General features: G+C 34.5%; 1 protein-coding gene and 1 long non-coding RNA gene across 2 annotated transcripts; one reads left to right on the top strand and one right to left on the bottom strand.

The window, feature by feature from the left end:
• Window positions 1-5,436: 5,436 nt before the first annotated feature.
• On the bottom strand, window positions 5,437-9,021 carry LOC104890967 (uncharacterized). The gene is made up of 2 exons (XR_789734.4): window positions 7,583-9,021; window positions 5,437-5,637 (listed from the first exon to the last, which is right to left on the bottom strand). It is a non-coding gene; the product is annotated as an uncharacterized LOC104890967 (long non-coding RNA).
• A 7,375-nt stretch (window positions 9,022-16,396) lies between these two features.
• LOC104891063 (uncharacterized) lies at window positions 16,397-17,143 on the top strand. Its single transcript, XM_010676711.2, has one exon. The coding sequence runs from the start codon at window positions 16,397-16,399 to the stop codon at window positions 17,141-17,143; it is 747 nt and encodes a 248-aa protein (XP_010675013.2).
• The last annotated feature ends 3,311 nt before the right edge of the window (window positions 17,144-20,454 follow it).

The raw sequence follows: 20,454 nt of genomic DNA, 5'->3' as shown, positions 1-20,454 counted from the left end.
TCTTTCCTCTCTATGCATCATACAGTTAAAGTCACCTAGAACAATCTATGGTAGGTGAATCTGTTCTTCAAAATTCATCAGATCCTTCCATAGTCCCTCCCTTCTATCAGCCTGATTAAAAGCATAAACGAAAGAACAGTAGAATTTTGTTTTACTACACACCCCTTCAACCATACAATGAATTACTTGAGCTGACATGGCTAGAATATTGACATGGAATGATAATGCATTCCATGCAATTATAATTCTGCCATTCTGGTGATATGCAGAGTTAGAGCAAAAACACCACCCACTAAAAAGCCTTTTATACATTTCTCCCATCTTATTAACTTTTACCTTAGTCTCAATAAGACTAACTAATCCCAGGGCTCTAGTGTTTAGCAAATTTTTTACATCCAGTTGCTTATTAACACTAGAGATACCCCTGACATTCCAACAAATAATGCTATCCATTTTCAGTTGGAGAGTTCCCTCTCCCTTGTTCTCCCTCCCTTGCTTCACAAACAATTTTCCCCACCATGAGCTCCTCATTCTGTAAGCTATCCAGTATCTCAAAGGCATTTTGTGTAGTTATCCTCTGAGGCTCTTGCACCCTAGCTCTAACCTTCACTGGCTTCTCATCATCATTTTTATCCTCCACCCTGCTTGGTGCTGGACTTATAATCTGTTTAGCAGTTTGTTTTTGTTGCCAAACCTTCCTACTCACCTTTTCACCCTTATCCCTACAGTCTTCCTGTGTATGTCCCACTTTCTTACAGTTACCACAAATAGTAGGTCTCCATTCATACTTGATCTCATAAACCACCTCCACTCCTTTCTCATTTATGAAGTTCAATTGATCAGGAAATTCCTAATTCACTGCAACATCAATCATAACTCGAGCAAATTGGAGCTTCTCTCTTTTCTCAGTGGCTTGATTAACCTTGATATACTTCCCCACCGGGCTCACCAACTTCCTTAAACATGATGTATTCCAGTATTTAAAATCCACCATCACCTGTATCCATATGGGGAGAACTTCAAAATTCTGTTTCATCACATCCATATTAGGATCCCAGGCCTTGACAATAAGAGGTTTATTATCAAAAAAATTAGCATTCCCACTTAAGACCTGATCTCTGCATTCCATCGTTGTAAATCGCACAATGAATACCCCTCTCTTTAACATATTTACCTTATCCACCTTCTTGTTTCTCCAGATTCTCCTCACAAATCCTTCCATCACCAATGGTGGTGGATTTGCACCAATCACATAGCAGATGATTGATGAACTCCAGAAATCCACCTCAGGCTGAACATCCTCAAGCTCAATTTTCACAGTTTCTCTCATTGTATTATTCCTATTAACATTCTCAATACATCTATCATCATCAATAGGGTCAGAGTTTTCTGAACATACCTCATTATCTGAGAATTGCATAATCGGAATAGGTTCAACCTCCCTTACACTTCGATCAGCCCAGCTAAGCTTACTCCTCTGTTCCTTATCAATCTTCTCAGCACTCATATTCATCGAGGATAACCATTCTGAAAACATCCTGTGTGATTTTTGAGTTCTCTGCAGCTCTACCACATCATTTTCTTCATTACCATCCCTCATTTCTACCTCCATTGCTTGCACACCAAGCAACTCATCCATTGATTTCGTCTTCTTCGCATTCGAATCCGAAACAGGTCCTTTTGGTTTACTGTGTGATTTCTGTTGTTTTGATGTTCTCGCCATGGCTAAGATGATTGCATCTAAAGAAGCTCAAAATTTCAGAAATCGTTACTGTTTCATTGAAAACCTAGAGAGAGGAGAGAGTTTCTCTCTCTAAAACACTCATGTTCGATTTATCCATGTTTGCTCCCCACCAGAATCTCAAGATTATAAAGGTATAGCAACTTGGGTTTAATTTACAAAACATGAAATCAGAATTTCAAGAGGAAAAGAAAGAGGTAGTTGTTGCCTCTGCTCAACATGAGCAGCGAAGAACAAAGGGATGAAGGGGGGTTTCGAAGCTTCGGTACCCAGCGGTGGAGCATCGACGAACTCCACGCACAAAGCAGCTACAACAAAACAGCCACAACAACGACATCAGCCGTGGTGGCACAACCACCACGAACCGACTTGAAGACTGAGCGGCAACACCGCTAAAACAACAACAGCGACGAAACAGAGGAGGAGAGAGAAAACATGGCAGCAGCAACAGCAACGTCACTGGCAGCAACGACGCGAACAAAGGAAAAGGAGGACTCCGGCGAGCTGAAAACGGCCGACAGCACCGCCAGCCTGTAGCCACCGGCACCGACGCGCGAGGAGAGAGAGAGAAAAGGAGTAACTGGGTTTTGGTTTTGGGGTTTTACGGGGTTTTGAGTGAAATGGGTTTTCACGGGTTTTAAACTTTGGGGTTTGGTTTTCTTTTGGCTTTTATTTGCTTAATGTACTGACACATAAGTTATGATGGGGTATTATGGGTCTTATCCAACCGAAACCAAATGATAAGAAGATGGGTTTTGGTTCTTATTAACCGATAAACACGATTCGGGTTTTGGGTTAGGTTTTCTATTTGGGCCAAATACCACTCAACTTAAACTTAAAATCTGAAAATATAAAATAATAATAATAATAATAATAATAATAATAATAATAATAATAATAATAATAACCTTATAAAATTAAACATATAAATATATTACAAACACGACAATATAATTCAAATCTAACTCAAATAAAATAAGATTTTAGAAATATAATTATCTTAATAAATATAATTAGTATTTAAATAAAGGTACTTAAAAACAGGGCTATTACAGTGATCCATTATTTCATTCCTTGGATCATGCTAAAGCTATCAAGTAATATATTTTTTTAGGGATTTCAGTTCACATTCTACATAATTGTTATAAATTCAAAAAATTCAGTACAAACACAAATCATTCAACTTGGAATCATTTTGTTAATTAAAACTTGTTTTCGAATTTTTTTACTTATTTATGAGGCTTTTCATTACAAGTAAGAATGGTTCTTCATCGAATTTCTTTTACTTATTTATGAGGCTTTTGTCTTTGTTTCACATAATACTAATATAATAGGTTCAAGATCAAGTTCATCGTATCGGACAAGACTGTTGATGCTTCTTTCTTAATGTTTGATAAAGAAGTATAGAAATTGGTTGGTAAGACAACCAAAGAAATACTTGACTTGCAAGACAAGGTTGTCAAAATTTATTTTTTTAACTCCACTCTTTATATTCTTGAGAAGCAAGTATTGTTTTTTATGCTAAGGTCTTATACATTTGCTTTCTTATTCTTTATAAGGATTCTGTTGGAACTACATTTTCTGAAGAATTCAAGTTTTTCCTTGTCAAAAGATATTTGTTCGGAGTGAATGTTTCATATAACAATGCAGTACATGAAAATTCAACATACACCGTCGTAAGCACAACTGATGAGATTAGTGTTATTGACAAATGGATGGGAATGTATATAAAGATTGAGATAATTACAACTTCATTGTTTTTGGGAAACTAATTCAATGCTTTATACTTACATTTTAAACATATAATAAATTTTGATATTCATATGTATGTTTTCATAGCATGACTTATATATGAAGAAGATAAATGAGGTCGAAAGTGTCAAAGATGGTAGAGGTGATAAGGTATGTTGAAAGGTTGTACGAAATATATTTTTTGATTTTTTTCTATATTGTAAATAAAATAATTTAAATCTCTTAATCATTTTATGTATATTTGTTTTGATGCTTGACGCTTTATTACTTAGTCAAGTTTTCATGTTGTTAATGTTTACTTCATACTAAACTGTTTTTATATTTTACCTATAGGACATGCTAAATTCTGAAAATGAATCACCAGCATCTCAAAATACACCACAAATAAAAGCGACTTATTAAGTTGGAAAAGAATGGAGATATAGAGATTAACAAGTCTCCAATTGATATACAGCAATCAACTACAAAAAGCTGAAGGGTATATTGGAGGAGTAGATGAAACTATTGGGGTGCTATATGAACTTTCTAAGGATATAAGGAATAAAGTGCATCATTTGATTGAGGACGTTTATTTTACAATTCAATGAATATTTTATCTATTTACTTGCACCATGTCATTGAATTGGTGTCAAGAATTTTATTTTTTAATAGCTTGTTCTATTTTTTCGTTATTTAATTTTTTTCGAGTTTTGCATTTTGATCCTATATTCTTATATATATTTTTTGTTTCAAATACAAACATCGTAATACCATAGCCGGAAATTTGTATTAAATAAGTCATAAACAAGAAAAAATTAAGGTAGTTGTGAATATTTTAAGTGTAATAGTAACATACATACATACTTTTCTTAAAAAGTTTTTATTTAAATGATGTAAAAGTAGCAAATGAATCGCTTAAGGAAATATTTGATTGTAATCAATGTTATTTTTAAAGTTATATACATAATGCATCAGATACATGAGTAATATGCATGTAATAGATAATTTGATTTGTGTAGGTGTCATGGATCAGAATCATATATAGTTTATATCTCACTAATCTTCTTATTTATAGAAACTATAACTGTATGAGTTAATCATGGACTTTATTCAATTATGATAAAATATATCTTGCAAATATATTACATATAGTGATTTCATTCCGTAAGTAGATTTGAGGTAGGATGCCAATAATATTTGATTTAAAAAAAAATTGTTATTTGTGGTTAAAATATAAGTAACGACAAAAAACGGAATATATACACAATATAATTTTCTTGATTTCTGCCAATAATATGAATAAGTTATTTGTGGTTAAAACATATATAAGCAAAGTTGTTTATAATATACAATATATTATGATCGTATAGAATAAGGAAATTATATATTACTGAAATCAAATCTTATGAAAATCGAATGATTGTACATTAAATTCTTTCACTTGAATTCGAGCATTATGTTGTTTTATGTAAATTCGGCATATATACCATGTGTTGTTTAGGCCTAAATTTTGTGTACTTACAAATTAGTTATTTGTACACCTTAAATCACTTGAAATTTTATAAAGGAAAATATTTAAAGATAATTCTTACTATGGAGCCTGAAACCCGAAAAAATATGTCTACTAGAACACCTTCCTAAAGAAATTGTTATTGAGATTATTTCACGCGTTGGAGCTTTTTCTATTGCCGATTTGTTTAGATGCAAAATAAGGTACCATACATGTTTAACAAAATATACATATGCTTTAAAGTTTTTTTTGTATATCACCTCTATATTTTACCTAATATCTTAATATAGTTGTAAGGTTGTAACAGCCCGCACTTCCGAGCTGCTAGCTAACCACACTTAAGATACGCTAATTACAATTAACGTTTATTAACCTCGAATTATCTTCACTTACAGCGGAAAAATAACCTATAAACGATCCCGGACCTGTGGGTCAGGGCCCACAACAGTCATCCTCAAGAACCAAATAACATATTACATAATACTTTGCTTGACTTCCAAAGCAATATAATAATTTATTCACAAATAAGGATAAATAATCCTAAATACAACCTCTGAACCATTACATCTAATTATAACCTTGATACCTAAATTCTTCCTTTTACTCTATTCCAAGCTTTCCATATACGAACCTGCAAGATCACTAACAATGAACTCTGCCCCCACCAGGACAGGTTCCAAGAACAAAATCAGAAAAAACTGAGTACACACACTGTCCAACCAGAACATCTTTTTAGTGGCTTAAGAACGTATTTACAGATTTAACTTATTTTATAAAACAATTGCAATCAAGATTTTTACGAGACATTTGCAATCAAGATACATCGAAGTCATAAATAAAGAAGTATATAACAAATATTTGAACACGGTTTGTAATGCTACTTCCATAGAACTAATACGATCTTCCGAAGTCAACCCTAACAGACTTTACGTCAATAAATCTCTCCTACTTCAGCGGATCTTACACAAAAACATTTAATCCATAAGATCCAAAAACCTTTAATCCATATGCATATCATAGTTAACTCCTGCATAAATTCCTAACAAGTTCCTTGGTAATCATTTCCAAAATCGGCGCATTAACTCTATAGCTTGGGTGAGTAAAACATCATTTCAGAAATTAAAGTTTGAAATATCTTTCCACGAAACCACTCGAATATTCAAATACATATTCTATTTTTTTCTTTCAATATCATACTATACTGGGGAAGAGAACACGTATAGAGTTGCCTTACAGGCGAATTCTCTAAGCTTTTTACAAGGGACGTCTCCCTCTTCCATTTTGTACTGCTTGCAAGACTTTTAGGTCATGACCCTCACATAATGAAGCAATACCCGCTCCAGAGCAATACCCGCTCTAACACATAATGAGCAAACCTGCTCCACAAATGTTGTTCGTCACTGCTTTAGCAGCTTCTTCCCCTCATAAAACAGAATCATAAATTCATATTTTCGAAATTCAGATTCATAAATCTCAAATTATCATAATAGAATCACTTTCGGGTATTAGATATACCCAAATTAAATTGCTTGCATAATATTTTAGTAAATTGGTATAAATCATCCTTTATAAAATTCTTTGGCTAAATCTCTTTCAATACCGACTTTAAAGAAACTATGCTTCATTTTCATAAAGGATTCTCCAAAACAAAACATTGCTTACTAAAAGATCATGTCCCCAAATTAGAGTTTCTATTTTATATAAACCTTATATCCAACACAAATGCTCTTTACAAAGAATAACCTTTCCATTTAATCCTATTTAGCAATCCATCAACTCACAAACATCTCCAACATATATTTCCTATCTTTACAAATCCATTTTCAAGGATTCGGAATTCTCCAAAGACTATCTCTGAATAATGTGATATATCTTTTAGTCTGAAGTTCTCTTCCTTCCCAAAACATATTCATACAGCTTACTTATAACTTTTCAGATGCATTCTAAATCTAATATCCCAATTGATATGTTGCTGGCTCCAATAGTATTATAAATTCTAAGCGTATAACCAAAGTTTCTTCAAGAGGATATTTAAAGGTGCTTCTAAATACTATAGTTTAACTATAATCTAGACTTCTTCCCCTTGCACACACATAACATACACGATATTTAGTTAATGAACTTAGAAACTCTTATTCCCCAAAGCCGAAGGATGAAATCCTCAAAATTTATATCGGAAAACTCCTTCCTTTAAAGACTTATATTCTAGTCATAATGAGTCACATCACAAACATCTATCTATAATTTACATACATAATCTAAGTTCATAATTTGTCTAATAGATATATCGATTATAATTGATATCTCACTCTATAATCAAATCCATTTATAACTTACATGTGCTTGAAATAACTCATACGACTACTTTAGTGAAAACATAAAACATAACTTTTAGCCAATAAAACTTAACCTGCGATTTAGTTCTACCTTTGTCTTAAAACTCATAAACATGTATTTCAGAAACCATATAGTACACAAATCACATTTTTAATACAACATAAGTTTAACTTATGAAAACATATCAAGATCAACTTATATAGTTTATATGATCAATCGAAATATCAATAATATATTTGGAAAGTGGAAGGACATGTGTGTACCTTTTTCATCCTCCCAAAGAACGCTCAATTCCATAATAATCTTCAAGAGTCCAACATTTCCAAATTCTTTATCAATCTCCAACAATCACCTCACAACAATATGAACAACAATTAACATCCTTACTATCAATTAGATAAAGAAAATAACTTTCTCATACCTTCTAACCTCTTTCATGAACTACCCACAACTCCTTATTTACAAACCATTCTACTAATCCACTTCACTATATCAATCTCTAACTCCAATTAACCTCATCCTACTTCACAGAGGATACTATCAAACAACATGGCTTATTGAAATTTGATTTCATAAACTAACTTAAGAAATATAAATACAAATCATAAACCTCAATCCAACCCATTAAATAAATAGGAAAAATTTAATCTTTAAGTTGAACAAACTTTTATCTTATCTGATTTTCATAACAAGATTAAGAATTAAATATATTTGACAAAACTAATTTACCAACTGATATTCAAATTGTTGTTTTCAAAGTCTTAAACTAACGAGAATAAATTATAAACTCAACATACTTAAACTTGTTCACAATTAGAAGAGATAAAAACAAAGGATGGTATAGCTTCCAATCTTAAGTGAACATAATTTACATTTGCTTCTCTTATATATCAAAAGAATAAAAATCAAGAACTCAATTTCAGAACTATATTAAAATTGACGGCAAATGAAATCAGACAATTACCGGCATATGCAACGCCATCACCGACATGCAGTAGCACGAAGGCTCGGAAACAACCACACTCGTGGCAGCAGCATCCACGAAGAAGAGGAGAGAGAAAAAACGCTGCAACAGTGGCAGCAACAACTACAATTTCCAGAGATCATAACTCCTAGCTCCGAACTCCGATTGAAGAAATTTTTGAGCCTAAATTCAATAACTCGAAGAGATCTACAACTTTGATAAAGGAACAAAGACCAAAAAATGAGCGTATGCTGCTTGAATTTGACGGACAGAACAGAGGATTGAGAGGGATGTCGGTGAATGAGAGGATGCGAGAATGAAAACTGAGAATTGGGGTTTCTTTGATTTTCTAGTGTTGAATAAGAAGAAGTTTAAGATGGATTTGCTAGTTATAAACTCATCAGATTAAGTATTGGAAATTTGACAACTCAAGTATTTGGGTTTTGTTGTCCTCATTTTGTTTGGACATGATGACAGAGAAGAGGAGAGATAAAAGCATGAAATGTTAATATATTTTGACACCTCAACTACATTGAGGGAGAATACATTTTTTTTTCTAAACTAAAAATACTAATTCTTAAACCATATAAGCAAATACATTATAGAACATAATTTTCCTTTTGTCTTAAAACACTAAATTTCTTGAAGAAAATCCGGTCAACTTATACCAAAACATCGTAAATTAATTTAATATAAATAATTAGCCCTTAATTAAATCTACTTAAAATACCTGGGCTATTACAAAGGTACTCAATAATATTTGTGAGGATGACAAAGTTCTACAAAAAATATCAATAAAAAGCTTGCTAAACGTATCTAGGGATTACATTGATAAGATGGATTGTTTATTTATTCGATGTTTAGAGTGCAACAATGTTGAGGCTATTGTTCGAGTTGGAATGTTAATTTTTCTACAATAATTTCCTTATAATATGTTATTTCTTCGGTTTGACTTTAAATAGCATTTAATTAAACGATTTGAATCTTTAAAAGAAATTACATGTATTAAATTTGGTTTTAATTAACATATTAATTTAATGATTTTTTGTAGGTACAATTTTTTACTCAATCGAAGATAGAAGATGGTATTGCATGTTTTGAGAAAGCATCAAATAAAGGATATTTAGTGACAAGTTATTTATTAGAGCTCATACATATATGCAGTAAATATGCGAGTTACAAGAAGCTTGGTTTCAAAATTATACCGATGACACTAATATACATAGATTTGAAAGGGATTGTAGAATGTCGTAAAAAAGTTTGTTCTAATTTCTCTGGAATATGGATAGATAATAAGCTTTCTATTGAATCAAGATTTTTCTATGCGAAAAAAGCAATCATTAATGCTAAGAGGAAGAGTTGGGAAGGTGATGATTACTACTACGAAGTTTCGGATGAACCAAGAAGAGTGTGTGATGCTTGCAATTGTAATCGAGAACTTATGTTTTTCCTATCATATATTTTTTAAGTTTACTTTGATGTTCATCTTCTTATATAGTTCGTTACACAACAAGAATCCGCGCTTTTAGCGTCTGAATTTACCATCTGGCCCCATCAGACGCAAATTAGCATCTGTTTTTGTAAAATTAGCGTCCGTCTTTAAACGGACGCAAATTAGCATCTATTTTTGTAAAATTAGCGTCCGTTTTTTAAACAGACGCTAATTAGTGTTCGTTGTACAAGTTTACCGTCTGATATGACAGACGGTATTCCATGGTCTAAAGAAAAACACGACCCACCTCACATCACAATTCACAAGTCACAACCCTATCTCTTTTTACGTCTTCTTTCTCGCTCTTCTTTTCTTCTTCCTCTCTATTTTTTCTCTCTCACCGTCGACGGTCTTCAATGGTCCGCTACCACACTTTCTCTGATTTGAAGGAGGTTCGATCGATTTCTCACCATCGCAGGTTTTCGTTTTAGGGTTAGTGATTTTTTTGAGTTTTTTATGTGGGTTGTTTCAGATCTAGTTTTTTTTGTTAATTTCGTTTTAGGTTTTCTACGTCTTCTTTCTCGCTCTTCTTTTCTTCTTCCTCTCTTTTTTTCGATTTTTATTTTCGAATCCTTCTTTCGTATGTTTTTTTCGTTTTCTCGATTTTTATTTATCCTCTCTCTTTTTCGATTTTTGTTTCAGATCTGGTTTTTTCTTGATTTTTTCGTTGGGTTTTTGTTGCTGTGATGATTATTGTTGCTATGCTTGCTACTGAAGCTTTTCCTCCCTTTGCAGGTTCATATTGGCTTATGCATCTTGGCTGCACCTATTGTCTTCGAGGGGAAATCTCTTACATAAGTGTACATGTCTATGAGTTTATTTCTGTACACTTTGATCTTTATGTTTTCTATGGTGCGACTGTGTATCTGCTTTATCTTCATGTGATTAAGCAATTTAAGATTGGCATGATTTTATTAAAAGCTTAACTCTCCAGCATGCACCATGGCTGACTGTTTAATTGGTATATGTGCTAACCAATTGCATTATTGTACTTAAACATAGTAGAGTGCTAACTAACACTTGTACTGTTATTGTATGTATGTGTTTTATATGGATGGTGATAGATGGTTTAAGGACACTATGAAATCTTATGATCTCTCGTTATAATTTGGTGTTTTTCTTTGAAAAAGACATGTGATCGAACATCCCCTCTGTGGCTGTGACACTAGACACACTGCATTTTGCATCCTCGCATGCGATTTCTAGTCACTCCCATCCTAACTGCATGCTATATTATGCTCATGCATGCTTATTTTTGGTATCCTTTTACTTGGCTCTTTTCCAATTTCGGTTGTTTCTCCTTGTAATTAAGTGTATGCTGTTAGAATCTTAAACTTAGACATATTCAACAATCAACCAATATAATGTACCTTGTAGAAATCACTAGATAATAAGTAGTAAGAACAAAAATAATAGTATGTAGAAAGATTAACATGATATTAGAAGTTAGAACTCAAGAGTTGAGATGAGACCACCAAGTTAAGAGTTTGGTTAATATATGAATTGATGACACAAGATGTATATCAGTTATCACTGGCTAGAGTCTCATAATTAAGAAGCATATATAAATACACTTGAATTATCTCTTTTGGAACTTAGGACTCTCAAAACTCACTAATAATTGTATGCACAAACTACTCAACATCATTATGTGCATAGTGAACATAACTAGTTTATAATCTAAGTCTAATTGGCCATTTACTAAGCTCTGACAATAAGTTTTCAGTTTACATAAGACATTCAACCATGTATGGTATACAATTTTACTAGACTTGTAGTTAAATTGGTAGTATTATTTTACTAGACACTTGCATTATTGCAAGGAGACAACTAGCACTTTGTTGTTTTGAAGCTCTAGATCATTGTCTTGAAAGTTACAATGTGGAAAACCTAGGTATTGTTGTTCCAAAAACTGGTGTCTCGTAGAACTAGCTGAACCTACCATTCATATTTTGCTTTGTGTCAATATGTTTATTTACTTGTTCATTCTTCCATATATGCATTTTGATATATGTACTGCTATTTATTAAATTATTTATGCTTTATATCGAAATCGTAATTTTACTTTTCAAGAAATCCTTTTCATGTTTCGGTTGATTTTGATTCTAAACCTGGCAATATTTGAGTTGTTGCATGCTGGAAAGTACATATAGCCAGTTGAACAGTCTTGTTCAATGTATCTTAAAGGACCTTGTGGGATGTGTGGGAGTTATTTTCTTGTTGCTAGGTAGAAAATGTGAGATGTCTTTGCTTTTCTTATTTCTGAAGTTTTCAAATATTTATGGTTGCTGACACTTCTCTGTTTTGCTATGATGTTTCTTTCTGTGGTGTATAATAGGGGGATCTTGGCTGCTATAGATGTTTTGAGTGGTAACGCTATTATTGGGGTAAGTTCTACTTTTAAGAATCTCAGTGAAGGTCAATCAAGATCGGATATAGCTGATTTTCCGCGAGATCTATGTGTTGTGTTTTATTGCTTGTGATATGGACAAAACGTTGTTGATTGTCTTCACATACTACTACCTTCCCTTGTAGACAATAATCTTTACTGTTGTTATTGCTGTTTTAATTGATTAAATTTACAGTTTCTTTTCATATGCTATTTTTGATCAAATATTGTTTGATTATGACATGAGTATTTTGGTTTCTTGGTCATGTTGTCCATTTTTTATAATGTCATCAGCTTTGACTTGGTTAGTGTTGAATTCTATAGTTTGGTAGTTAGGTTTATTCCAGTATCAGTCATTTTGTAGATAGACTTTGGAGTTTGGACTAGTAGTAGTTAAGTAGTAAAAGGTGTTGAAAAAATTATATGCTTTAGTGGTATTCATGTTGGTGGTCAGTCCATTCATTCCAATTTCGGTCAGTTTATTGATTGTATTAGTAAGTCGTAAAAGATAGGATTAACCACTCCCTAAGGAAAGGAAAAAGGAAACTGGATTGTGGGATTGTGCTATATCATTGAGCTATATTTGCCGTAAGTGGATAATTTGAAGGTTGTTGGATTCGTGCTCCTTGAGCTATCTGGGGAAGCTTATCAGTATTACCTAGTTTGTGGTATGAGAAACGTAATTCGCTTGCTGGTTTTGTTAAAATAGAGAAAAGTATACCAGTTGTATATAAAAATCCCACTTTTTTTACCGCAGTTTGTGGAGGTTTTGTGAATTAGGTGTAGGTGTGCTATCTAGATGTATTATTTTGCTTTGGTGTTGCAGTATCTTCAATTTGTGCTTGTGCACATGGTAATTTGGGCAGGTCTAATACTGTTAATAATTGTTTTTTTTCTGGTTAATTTCATTAATTTCTTTCCTTTTGTTGATTTGCAGGGTTATGAGATTTGCGTTTGAGTTCCAGATTTGAAGTTGGTTTCGATCCAGATACAGATTTGAAGTTCGTTTTGGTTCCAGATTTTTCTTGTGGAGCTTAAAGTGTACATGTAATTATGTATTAGATTTTGTTCTAAGTATACTAAAATTTAGTTCTAGAATTATTTTTTCACTTGTAATTACATTTATTATTAATAATAATTGAATTAAAGAAGTATCGTATTTGCATCATTCCATATTTATTACATTTAATATCAATTAATTAAAAGCAAAAAGTTATTACATTTAATACTAGTTAACCAAAAGCAAAAAAATAAAAAAAAGAAGTGCAAATGCGTACCAAAAAAAAGAAGTGCAAATGCGTATCCTCCGACAAAACAGTCGCTAATTAGCGACTGCCAGGACACGGTCGCTAATTAGCGACCGCCTAGGTCGCTAATTAGCGTCTGCTACGGACGGTCGCTAATTAGCGTCTGTTTTCTCCAGCGGTCGCTAATTAGCGATTGTCTTGGAAACGGTCGCTAAATACGAAAGATCAGACGCTAACTTTTTAGCGTCCGCTTTGCGGACGCTATTTGCAGAATTAGCGACCAAGGGTTTTGCATCAGCCATTTAGCGTCCGTTGGCGGACGCTAATATGTTTAGCGTCCGATTTCGCGTTTTTAGCGTCTAATTTTTTCGGACGCTAACGACTGACATTCTTGTTGTGTTAATAAATGATTTATTTTGTGTCTTAGAAGATTCTATCACTCAATTTTGTTTTTTATGTTAATTGTTCCCTTACTTATATATTGAACATATAGTTTTGTATATGAGTACTCTAATAAATATCGATTTTTACCCCTTTCTTTTAGAGTAGTAAAATTATATTTATGTAGAAAAAAAATAAAAATACGGCATGTCTATATTATAATTATTATATATCGTTAATTTGAAATTGATATTATTTTCACTTCACAATAAAAACCGTAATAGGTTGAATCTACCACGTCTCGCCAGGATCTGGTGAGAAGTTCTATCTTAGAACGTTGCTCAATTTTGTAATAGGAGCGACGTGCTATGAAGACATTAGAACAGTTGATGGTGTAGTGTATCCTACATTCAAGCACTAGTAGAATAATTGCTCATTGCTGCGGTAGTATTGATGCGGTTTTACCCATACGCAGCAATGTATCACGTAAAAAGAAAAGGAAAATATAAAATAGACATATTGCTGCGGTTTCGGTAAGAAACCGCAGCAATAGATGTCAATGTGGAAATTTTCAAACTTAAGTTGACTTTTTGACCAACTATATTGCTGCGGTTTTCAGTAAAACCGCAGCAATATATTAAAATATTAGTTTTTTATTAATATTTGAACCTATTGCCGGTTCCTACTAAAAACCGCAGCAATAGGATGTTTTAAAATAAAATGCCCGTAGGGTTTTATTCCTTCTTCCTTTTAACAACTCCTCCCAGCCGTTTTTTTAAACCCTCTCTCCTCACTCTCTCTCCTCTCTCTCCCTCTCATTTCCTCCTCATCAGATCAGTAAAAAAAAATCACGCTATCCTCTCTCTCTCTCCTCTCTCTCTTTCCTCTCTCTCTCCTCACTCTCTCTCATCTCCTCCTTCGTCGCCCAGTAAAATTCGAACGCAATGGTCGTCTAGTTTGATGTCGCACATCTACCGCGATGGCCGTCTCTTCGTCGTGCTTCCCATCGTTAGGTCTCATCGTCGTCTGTCTTTAGATCTCAGCGAAATTTTCAACCCTCGTTGCCTTTAGATCTCAAGAGCGTCGCCTCGAATTTCAGCCCTCTTCCCTCGCCTCGTCCATGTCTCCGTCGCGAGAAGCAGCGTAAGGTCGTCGATATCTTCGTCGCGAGAAGCAGCGTGTAAGGTCGCCTCGTACCAGTGGTGGTTCGTTTGCATTCCGTTCGTCTCCACCACCGGCGTTCGTCGGTTTCAAGATTCAATGATGTTTTCCCTTTTTTCTTTAATTTTTAATTTTTTTTGTTAATTCTCTGTATTTTTGTTTCATTTTAGATCTTTGTATATCTCTATTTTTTTCTTTTTCGTTTTTTTTAAATTTGTCCTTATTAGTCTGTTTTCATTTTTTTATACTACCTCCGTTTCAAAATAAGTGCAACATTTGCATAGTGTTTACTATTCACAGTTTAAACTTTAATTAGCTTTGGTGATTTACATTTTAGGAAAAACATAGTCATGTGGGATCTTGTTAGATTCGTCCGGATGTGAATTTTTTTAATATCAACTTTTTATAATTTTTACTTATTGATAATTGAAGATATTAATGGTTAAAATAATGCATTGGCAAACGTGCAAACAAGAAATGTTGCACTTATTTAGAAACAGAGGAAGTATATTGTAATTAGGGTTTGTAAAATATTATTTTTATTGAATATATGGCAGTTTGGGTTAGTTACTTTTGTGTTGTTATTGTACTGCAATAGTCTCCAATGTTTATATTATAAGTGTATTATGACTACAAAAAATTTACGCCTTGAGTAATAATTTTTTTTTTTTACCCGGCCTGCATATATTGCTGCGGTTTTGGGAAGAAACCGTAGCAATATACCTGTATTTTTAAGATTGAAAAATATACATATTGTTGCGGTTTTCTCAAGAAACCGCAGCAATATGTTCAAATATTATTGCGGTTTAAAACTGTAGCAATATATTAATTACATATTGTTGCCCCCTTAATTGTTGCGCGGCCAAACCCGCCGCAATAGGACACTAATGACCGCAACAATAAACATTTATTCTACTAGTGAAGGAAGCTTTCTATGCAAGGGGATTACTTGATGATGATAAGAATATGTTGACTCAATCATAGAAGCAAGTTTATTTTAGAGAATCAGGGCACTACCTAAGACATTTGTTCTCCATGTTACTTTTATCTGGGAGTATGTCGAAGCCGGAGGATGTTTCGGCATAAGACTTGGAGGTTACTATATGATGACATTCTGTACAAGCAGCGTGGTATTCAGAAAAATAAAGGTACACAACTACGAACACATCCTGATAATAGTAAATATCTATATTCTTAAGAAATGTGCATATTTAGTATAAGTTACTGTTTTACAATTTGATTTTATGTTTTTGCTGATCTACAATTGACAGACGATCAAATTGAAGCGTTTGCATTGGCCGAGATTGAAACCATGCTCCAAAGTAATGGTAGCAACATGCGTAGATTTAGTGACTTGCCTTTTCCGGATGAAGTGATGAACTAATCATGTTTGAAGGACAAAACAAGTTTATTGCAGATGAGCTTTCTTACGACATAGAGGAAATGACGTTGGAACACGACAAATTGTATAAGGGTCTAACTGATGAGCAGTCCATTATTTATCGGAAAGGAATGGATGTTGTGTCGAGTCAAGAAGGAGGTGTGTTTTTCGTCTACGGCTATGGAGGGACCAAAAAAACATATGTCTGGAAGACATTATGTGCTGCAATAAGGAAGATGGGCGAAATTGTATTGCCTGTAGCTTCGAGTGGAATTGCTTCTCTCCTCCTTCCACGAGGAAGAACGGCGCATTCGAGATTCGGTATCCCTTTGAATGTAACTGAGAATTCTACATGTGCCGGTATTCGTCCTAGGTCGGATTTGGCTGATCTTCGTATCAAGACAAAACTTATTATATGGGATGAAGCGCCCATGATGCGTAAGTATTGTTTAGAAGCACTTGATAGAAGTTTGAGGGACATAATGAGGTATGTTGATAGGGATTACATGCATCAACCGTTTGGGGGTAAAGTTATGGTGTTCGGTGGTGATCTGTGGCAGATATTACCAGTTGTACCAAAGGGAACGAGGCAAGATATCGTGTTTGATACCGTTAATTCGTCTTACTTGTGGGATTCGTGTAAGGTCCTAACACTTATTCGCAATATGAGACTTCAATCAGGTTCTTCGAAATCTTCTGCTAATGAACAGCAGGAATTTTCAAAGTGGATACTAAGTGTAGGAGACGGTAAGGCTGGAGATCCTAATGATGGCGAAGCCGTAATTAAGGTTGCAAAAGATTTCTTATAGATCCAGGTGTCGATCCGATTCAGCAATTGTTGATAGCACTTATCCAAACCTCCATGACCATATTTGGGAAGCCAAATATTTCCAATGAAAAGCGATTTTGGCACCAACAAATGAGATAGTGGAGATAGTCAATGATCATGTTCTATCTACCATTCACGGAGAAGAGAAAGTGTATTTGAGTTCGGACGCTATAAGCTAAGAAAAGGGTAACTTTGGAGTACATGAAATATACTCCATTGAATTTCTCAATTCAATAAGATGCTCCGGTCTCTCGAATCATATCATACGATTAAAAGTAGGTGCGCCAGTTATGCTTCTAAGAAATATTAATCAACGGTTTTTTCACCAAATACCCCCGAGTTTTCACGAAATTCACCGGGTACCCCCGCACTTTTGAAAATACACGGGGTACCCCTCAGTTTTAACATAATACACCCAAATACCCTTAATGACTAACGGCGTTAACTGCCGTTAGTCATTAGCCCTAATTTTCTGTTTTAAATTCCTAATTAACCCCGAATCCTAACTCTTACCTCTAACCCTAACCCTAATCCTAATCCTAACCCTAACCCTAACCCAGCCCTAACCACCAGCCACCAACCCTCCCCCACCCTCCCACCACCCCAGCAACCCCCTTCCCCCACCCTCAACAGCCCCCCCTCCCCCACCCCCGTCGTTTCCCACTCTCCACCATGGCAGCCCCCCCCCTCCCCACCCCCGCCCACCCAGCCTCGAAAACCCCACCCTCACAGCCGCAAACCCCCACCCTCACAACCACCACCCTTGCATCCCACGCAGTCCCTCTCCCCTCGTCGACGTTTCTTCGTCACTCTAAGGCTACTGTCGTTGGTCTTTTTCGTGAAAGTGAACCCAGAAGCGCCGGAAATTAGCGGGGAGGGGGAGATTTGACCGGGGTGGGGGGATTCGACCGGAATGGGGGAGGGTGGGGGGATTCGATCGGAATGGGGGAGGGTAGCGGATTCGACCGGAATGAGGGAGGGTGGGGGGATTCGACCGGAATGAGGGAGGGTGGGGGCGCTGTGGGACTGTCGACGGGGGTGGGGGAGGGGGGAGCTGCTGGGGTGAGGGTGGTGGGAGGGTTAGGGTTTAAGTTTAGGGGTTAAGGTTAGTATTTAGGGTTAGGATTAGGGTTAATTAGGGTTTTGAAATAGAAATTAGGGTTAATGACTAACGGCGGTTAACGCCGTTAGTCATTAAGGGCATTTGGATGTATTATTGTAAAACTGAGGGGTACCCCGTGTATTTTCAAAAGTGCGAGGGTACCCGGTGAATTTTGTGAAAACTCAGGGGCATTTGGTGAAAAAACCGATTAATCAAACATTTGGATTATGTAATGACAGGAGGATAGTTAAACATTTAGGCAATTGTGTTGTTGAAGCTACTGTTATTTCTGGAAGTAATGTCGGAGGAAAGGTATTTATCCTAAGAATGACACTCACTCCATCTGACTCGACCAAATTTCCTATCAGATTTCAGAGACGTCAGTTTTCTTTAATGGTTTATTTTGCTATAACTTTAAATAACAGTCAAGGACAATATTTGTCTCATGTAGGCCTGTATCACCCGAAACCTATTTTCAACCATGGTCAATTTTATGTTGTCGTGTCCATAGTTACGAGGAAAAAAGGTCTTGAGATCCTCTCCTTTGATAAAAAAAGAACACGCACGGTGTGCGTACAAGTACAACAAATGTAGTTTAATTACAAGGAACTGTTTGCAAACATATAGTTTGAGTTAAACGCTTTTTTTATTTGTATTATGTGCTCATTACCACAATTACATTTAGAATTCATGAAATTGTGTAATTCATTTCGTTCTTATTATGTGACTTAATTTAATGATGTTATAAAACAACAAATACACCTGTGCATTATGCACGGGTCCTAAAACTAGTTTTTTTCTTAATAACGTCCTAAATACGTATAAAAATTCATTTGGCTGAATTATGTGGGTGTTAAAATTAGTATTCCTCCGTTTCTTTTTACTTGCAACTGTTTGACTTTTACATTATTACCAAACTCCAATTAGTTTATGTTTGGTGATTTATAGTTAAGAAAAACATATTCATGTGGGATCTTGGGGTTGTATGGCAATCGGCGGTTGACTGTTGGCTTTTGGCCGGTTTAGTTGGCTTGTTTGACTGCCTGGAAGCATTGGTTGTATGTATTGACTTTTTAAGTTGGCTTTTTAAGCAAGCTGTTTGCAAAAGTGTTTCGCAAAATTATGTGTAGTTGTTGGCTGTTTATTAGAGAGTTTGTGGGCTAATAAGCCAAAAGCCAATCCAAAAAGCAGCTCCAGGCAGCTTTTTCATTTTGGCTTAGAAGCCAGCTTTTCAAGCAACAAAAAAGCCAATAACCAAACAATTTTTTTTACTGTTTGACCAAATTGAAAAGCCAAAAGCCAATGAAAAAGCCATTTACCAAACATTTGTTAGATTTGTCTCAATGTGTATTTTTCAAATATTTACTTTTTACAATTTTTAATTATCAGTAATTGAAGATATTAATGGTTGAAGTTATGCATTGCAAGCGTAAGAGTCAACAATTGCAAGTAAAAAGAAACATATGAAGAACTCCCTTTATTTTTTTTATCGTTCTCACTTAGAATCTTGACACTATTCATACTTCGAGAGAATCTTCTAATTTTTTTCAATTTATAAGAAAAAATATAGTCACGTGGGATCTTGTTTGATTCGTCTTAATTAGTACATTATTAATATTCAATCGTTATAATATTTACTAATATATGATGAAAGATATTTAAGTTCAAAGATATGCATTGGGAGATGTGCACAAGAAAGTGAGAAAGATAAAAAAAATAGAGGGAGTATATATTAATATAAGTATCTTTTTTCACTATATGGTTAATTAAGGATGAGATGTAAGTATCTTCAAATGAGTAAAACTAAAATAATATATACGGTTTAATTTTAGGTTAATTCTATGTTGAACCCTAGTTTTGATGATGACAAAGGAACAAAGATGCAAACTAAGTAGTGGACTAACGAGTTATTTTAAGTGCATGAATTTCAAGGTATCATTGAAAGGAACAAAGAGAATACTAAGTCAAGGAAGAAATCAGGTTTGGATTTTGAAGACTAAGTGAAGATGTTTCTCTAATTGATACTGGAGCAGCATTGGAGCAAGAAGAATAAAGCGATGTGTTTTATTTCTAGTTCCATTGTAAAGGAACGAGTAAAGATGGTAAGGAACTGTGTCAGTTTTTATTTGAGAATGATAGTCTGTTCCTTTGTAAGGAACAGACGAATTGGCACTAAACTAATGAGTTAA

This window comes from Beta vulgaris, chromosome 4 (genome assembly GCF_026745355.1).
Source record: "Beta vulgaris subsp. vulgaris cultivar EL10 chromosome 4, EL10.2, whole genome shotgun sequence".
NCBI lineage: Eukaryota > Viridiplantae > Streptophyta > Magnoliopsida > Caryophyllales > Amaranthaceae > Beta > Beta vulgaris.
Note: the sequence above shows the minus strand (reverse complement) of the source record. Positions and strands in the feature narration are given on the sequence as shown.

Excerpts from the sequence above, each read along its gene's own strand:
- LOC104891063 (XM_010676711.2), top strand. The coding sequence starts at position 16,397 with ATGACGTTGGAACACGACAAATTGTATAAGGGTCTAACTGATGAGCAG.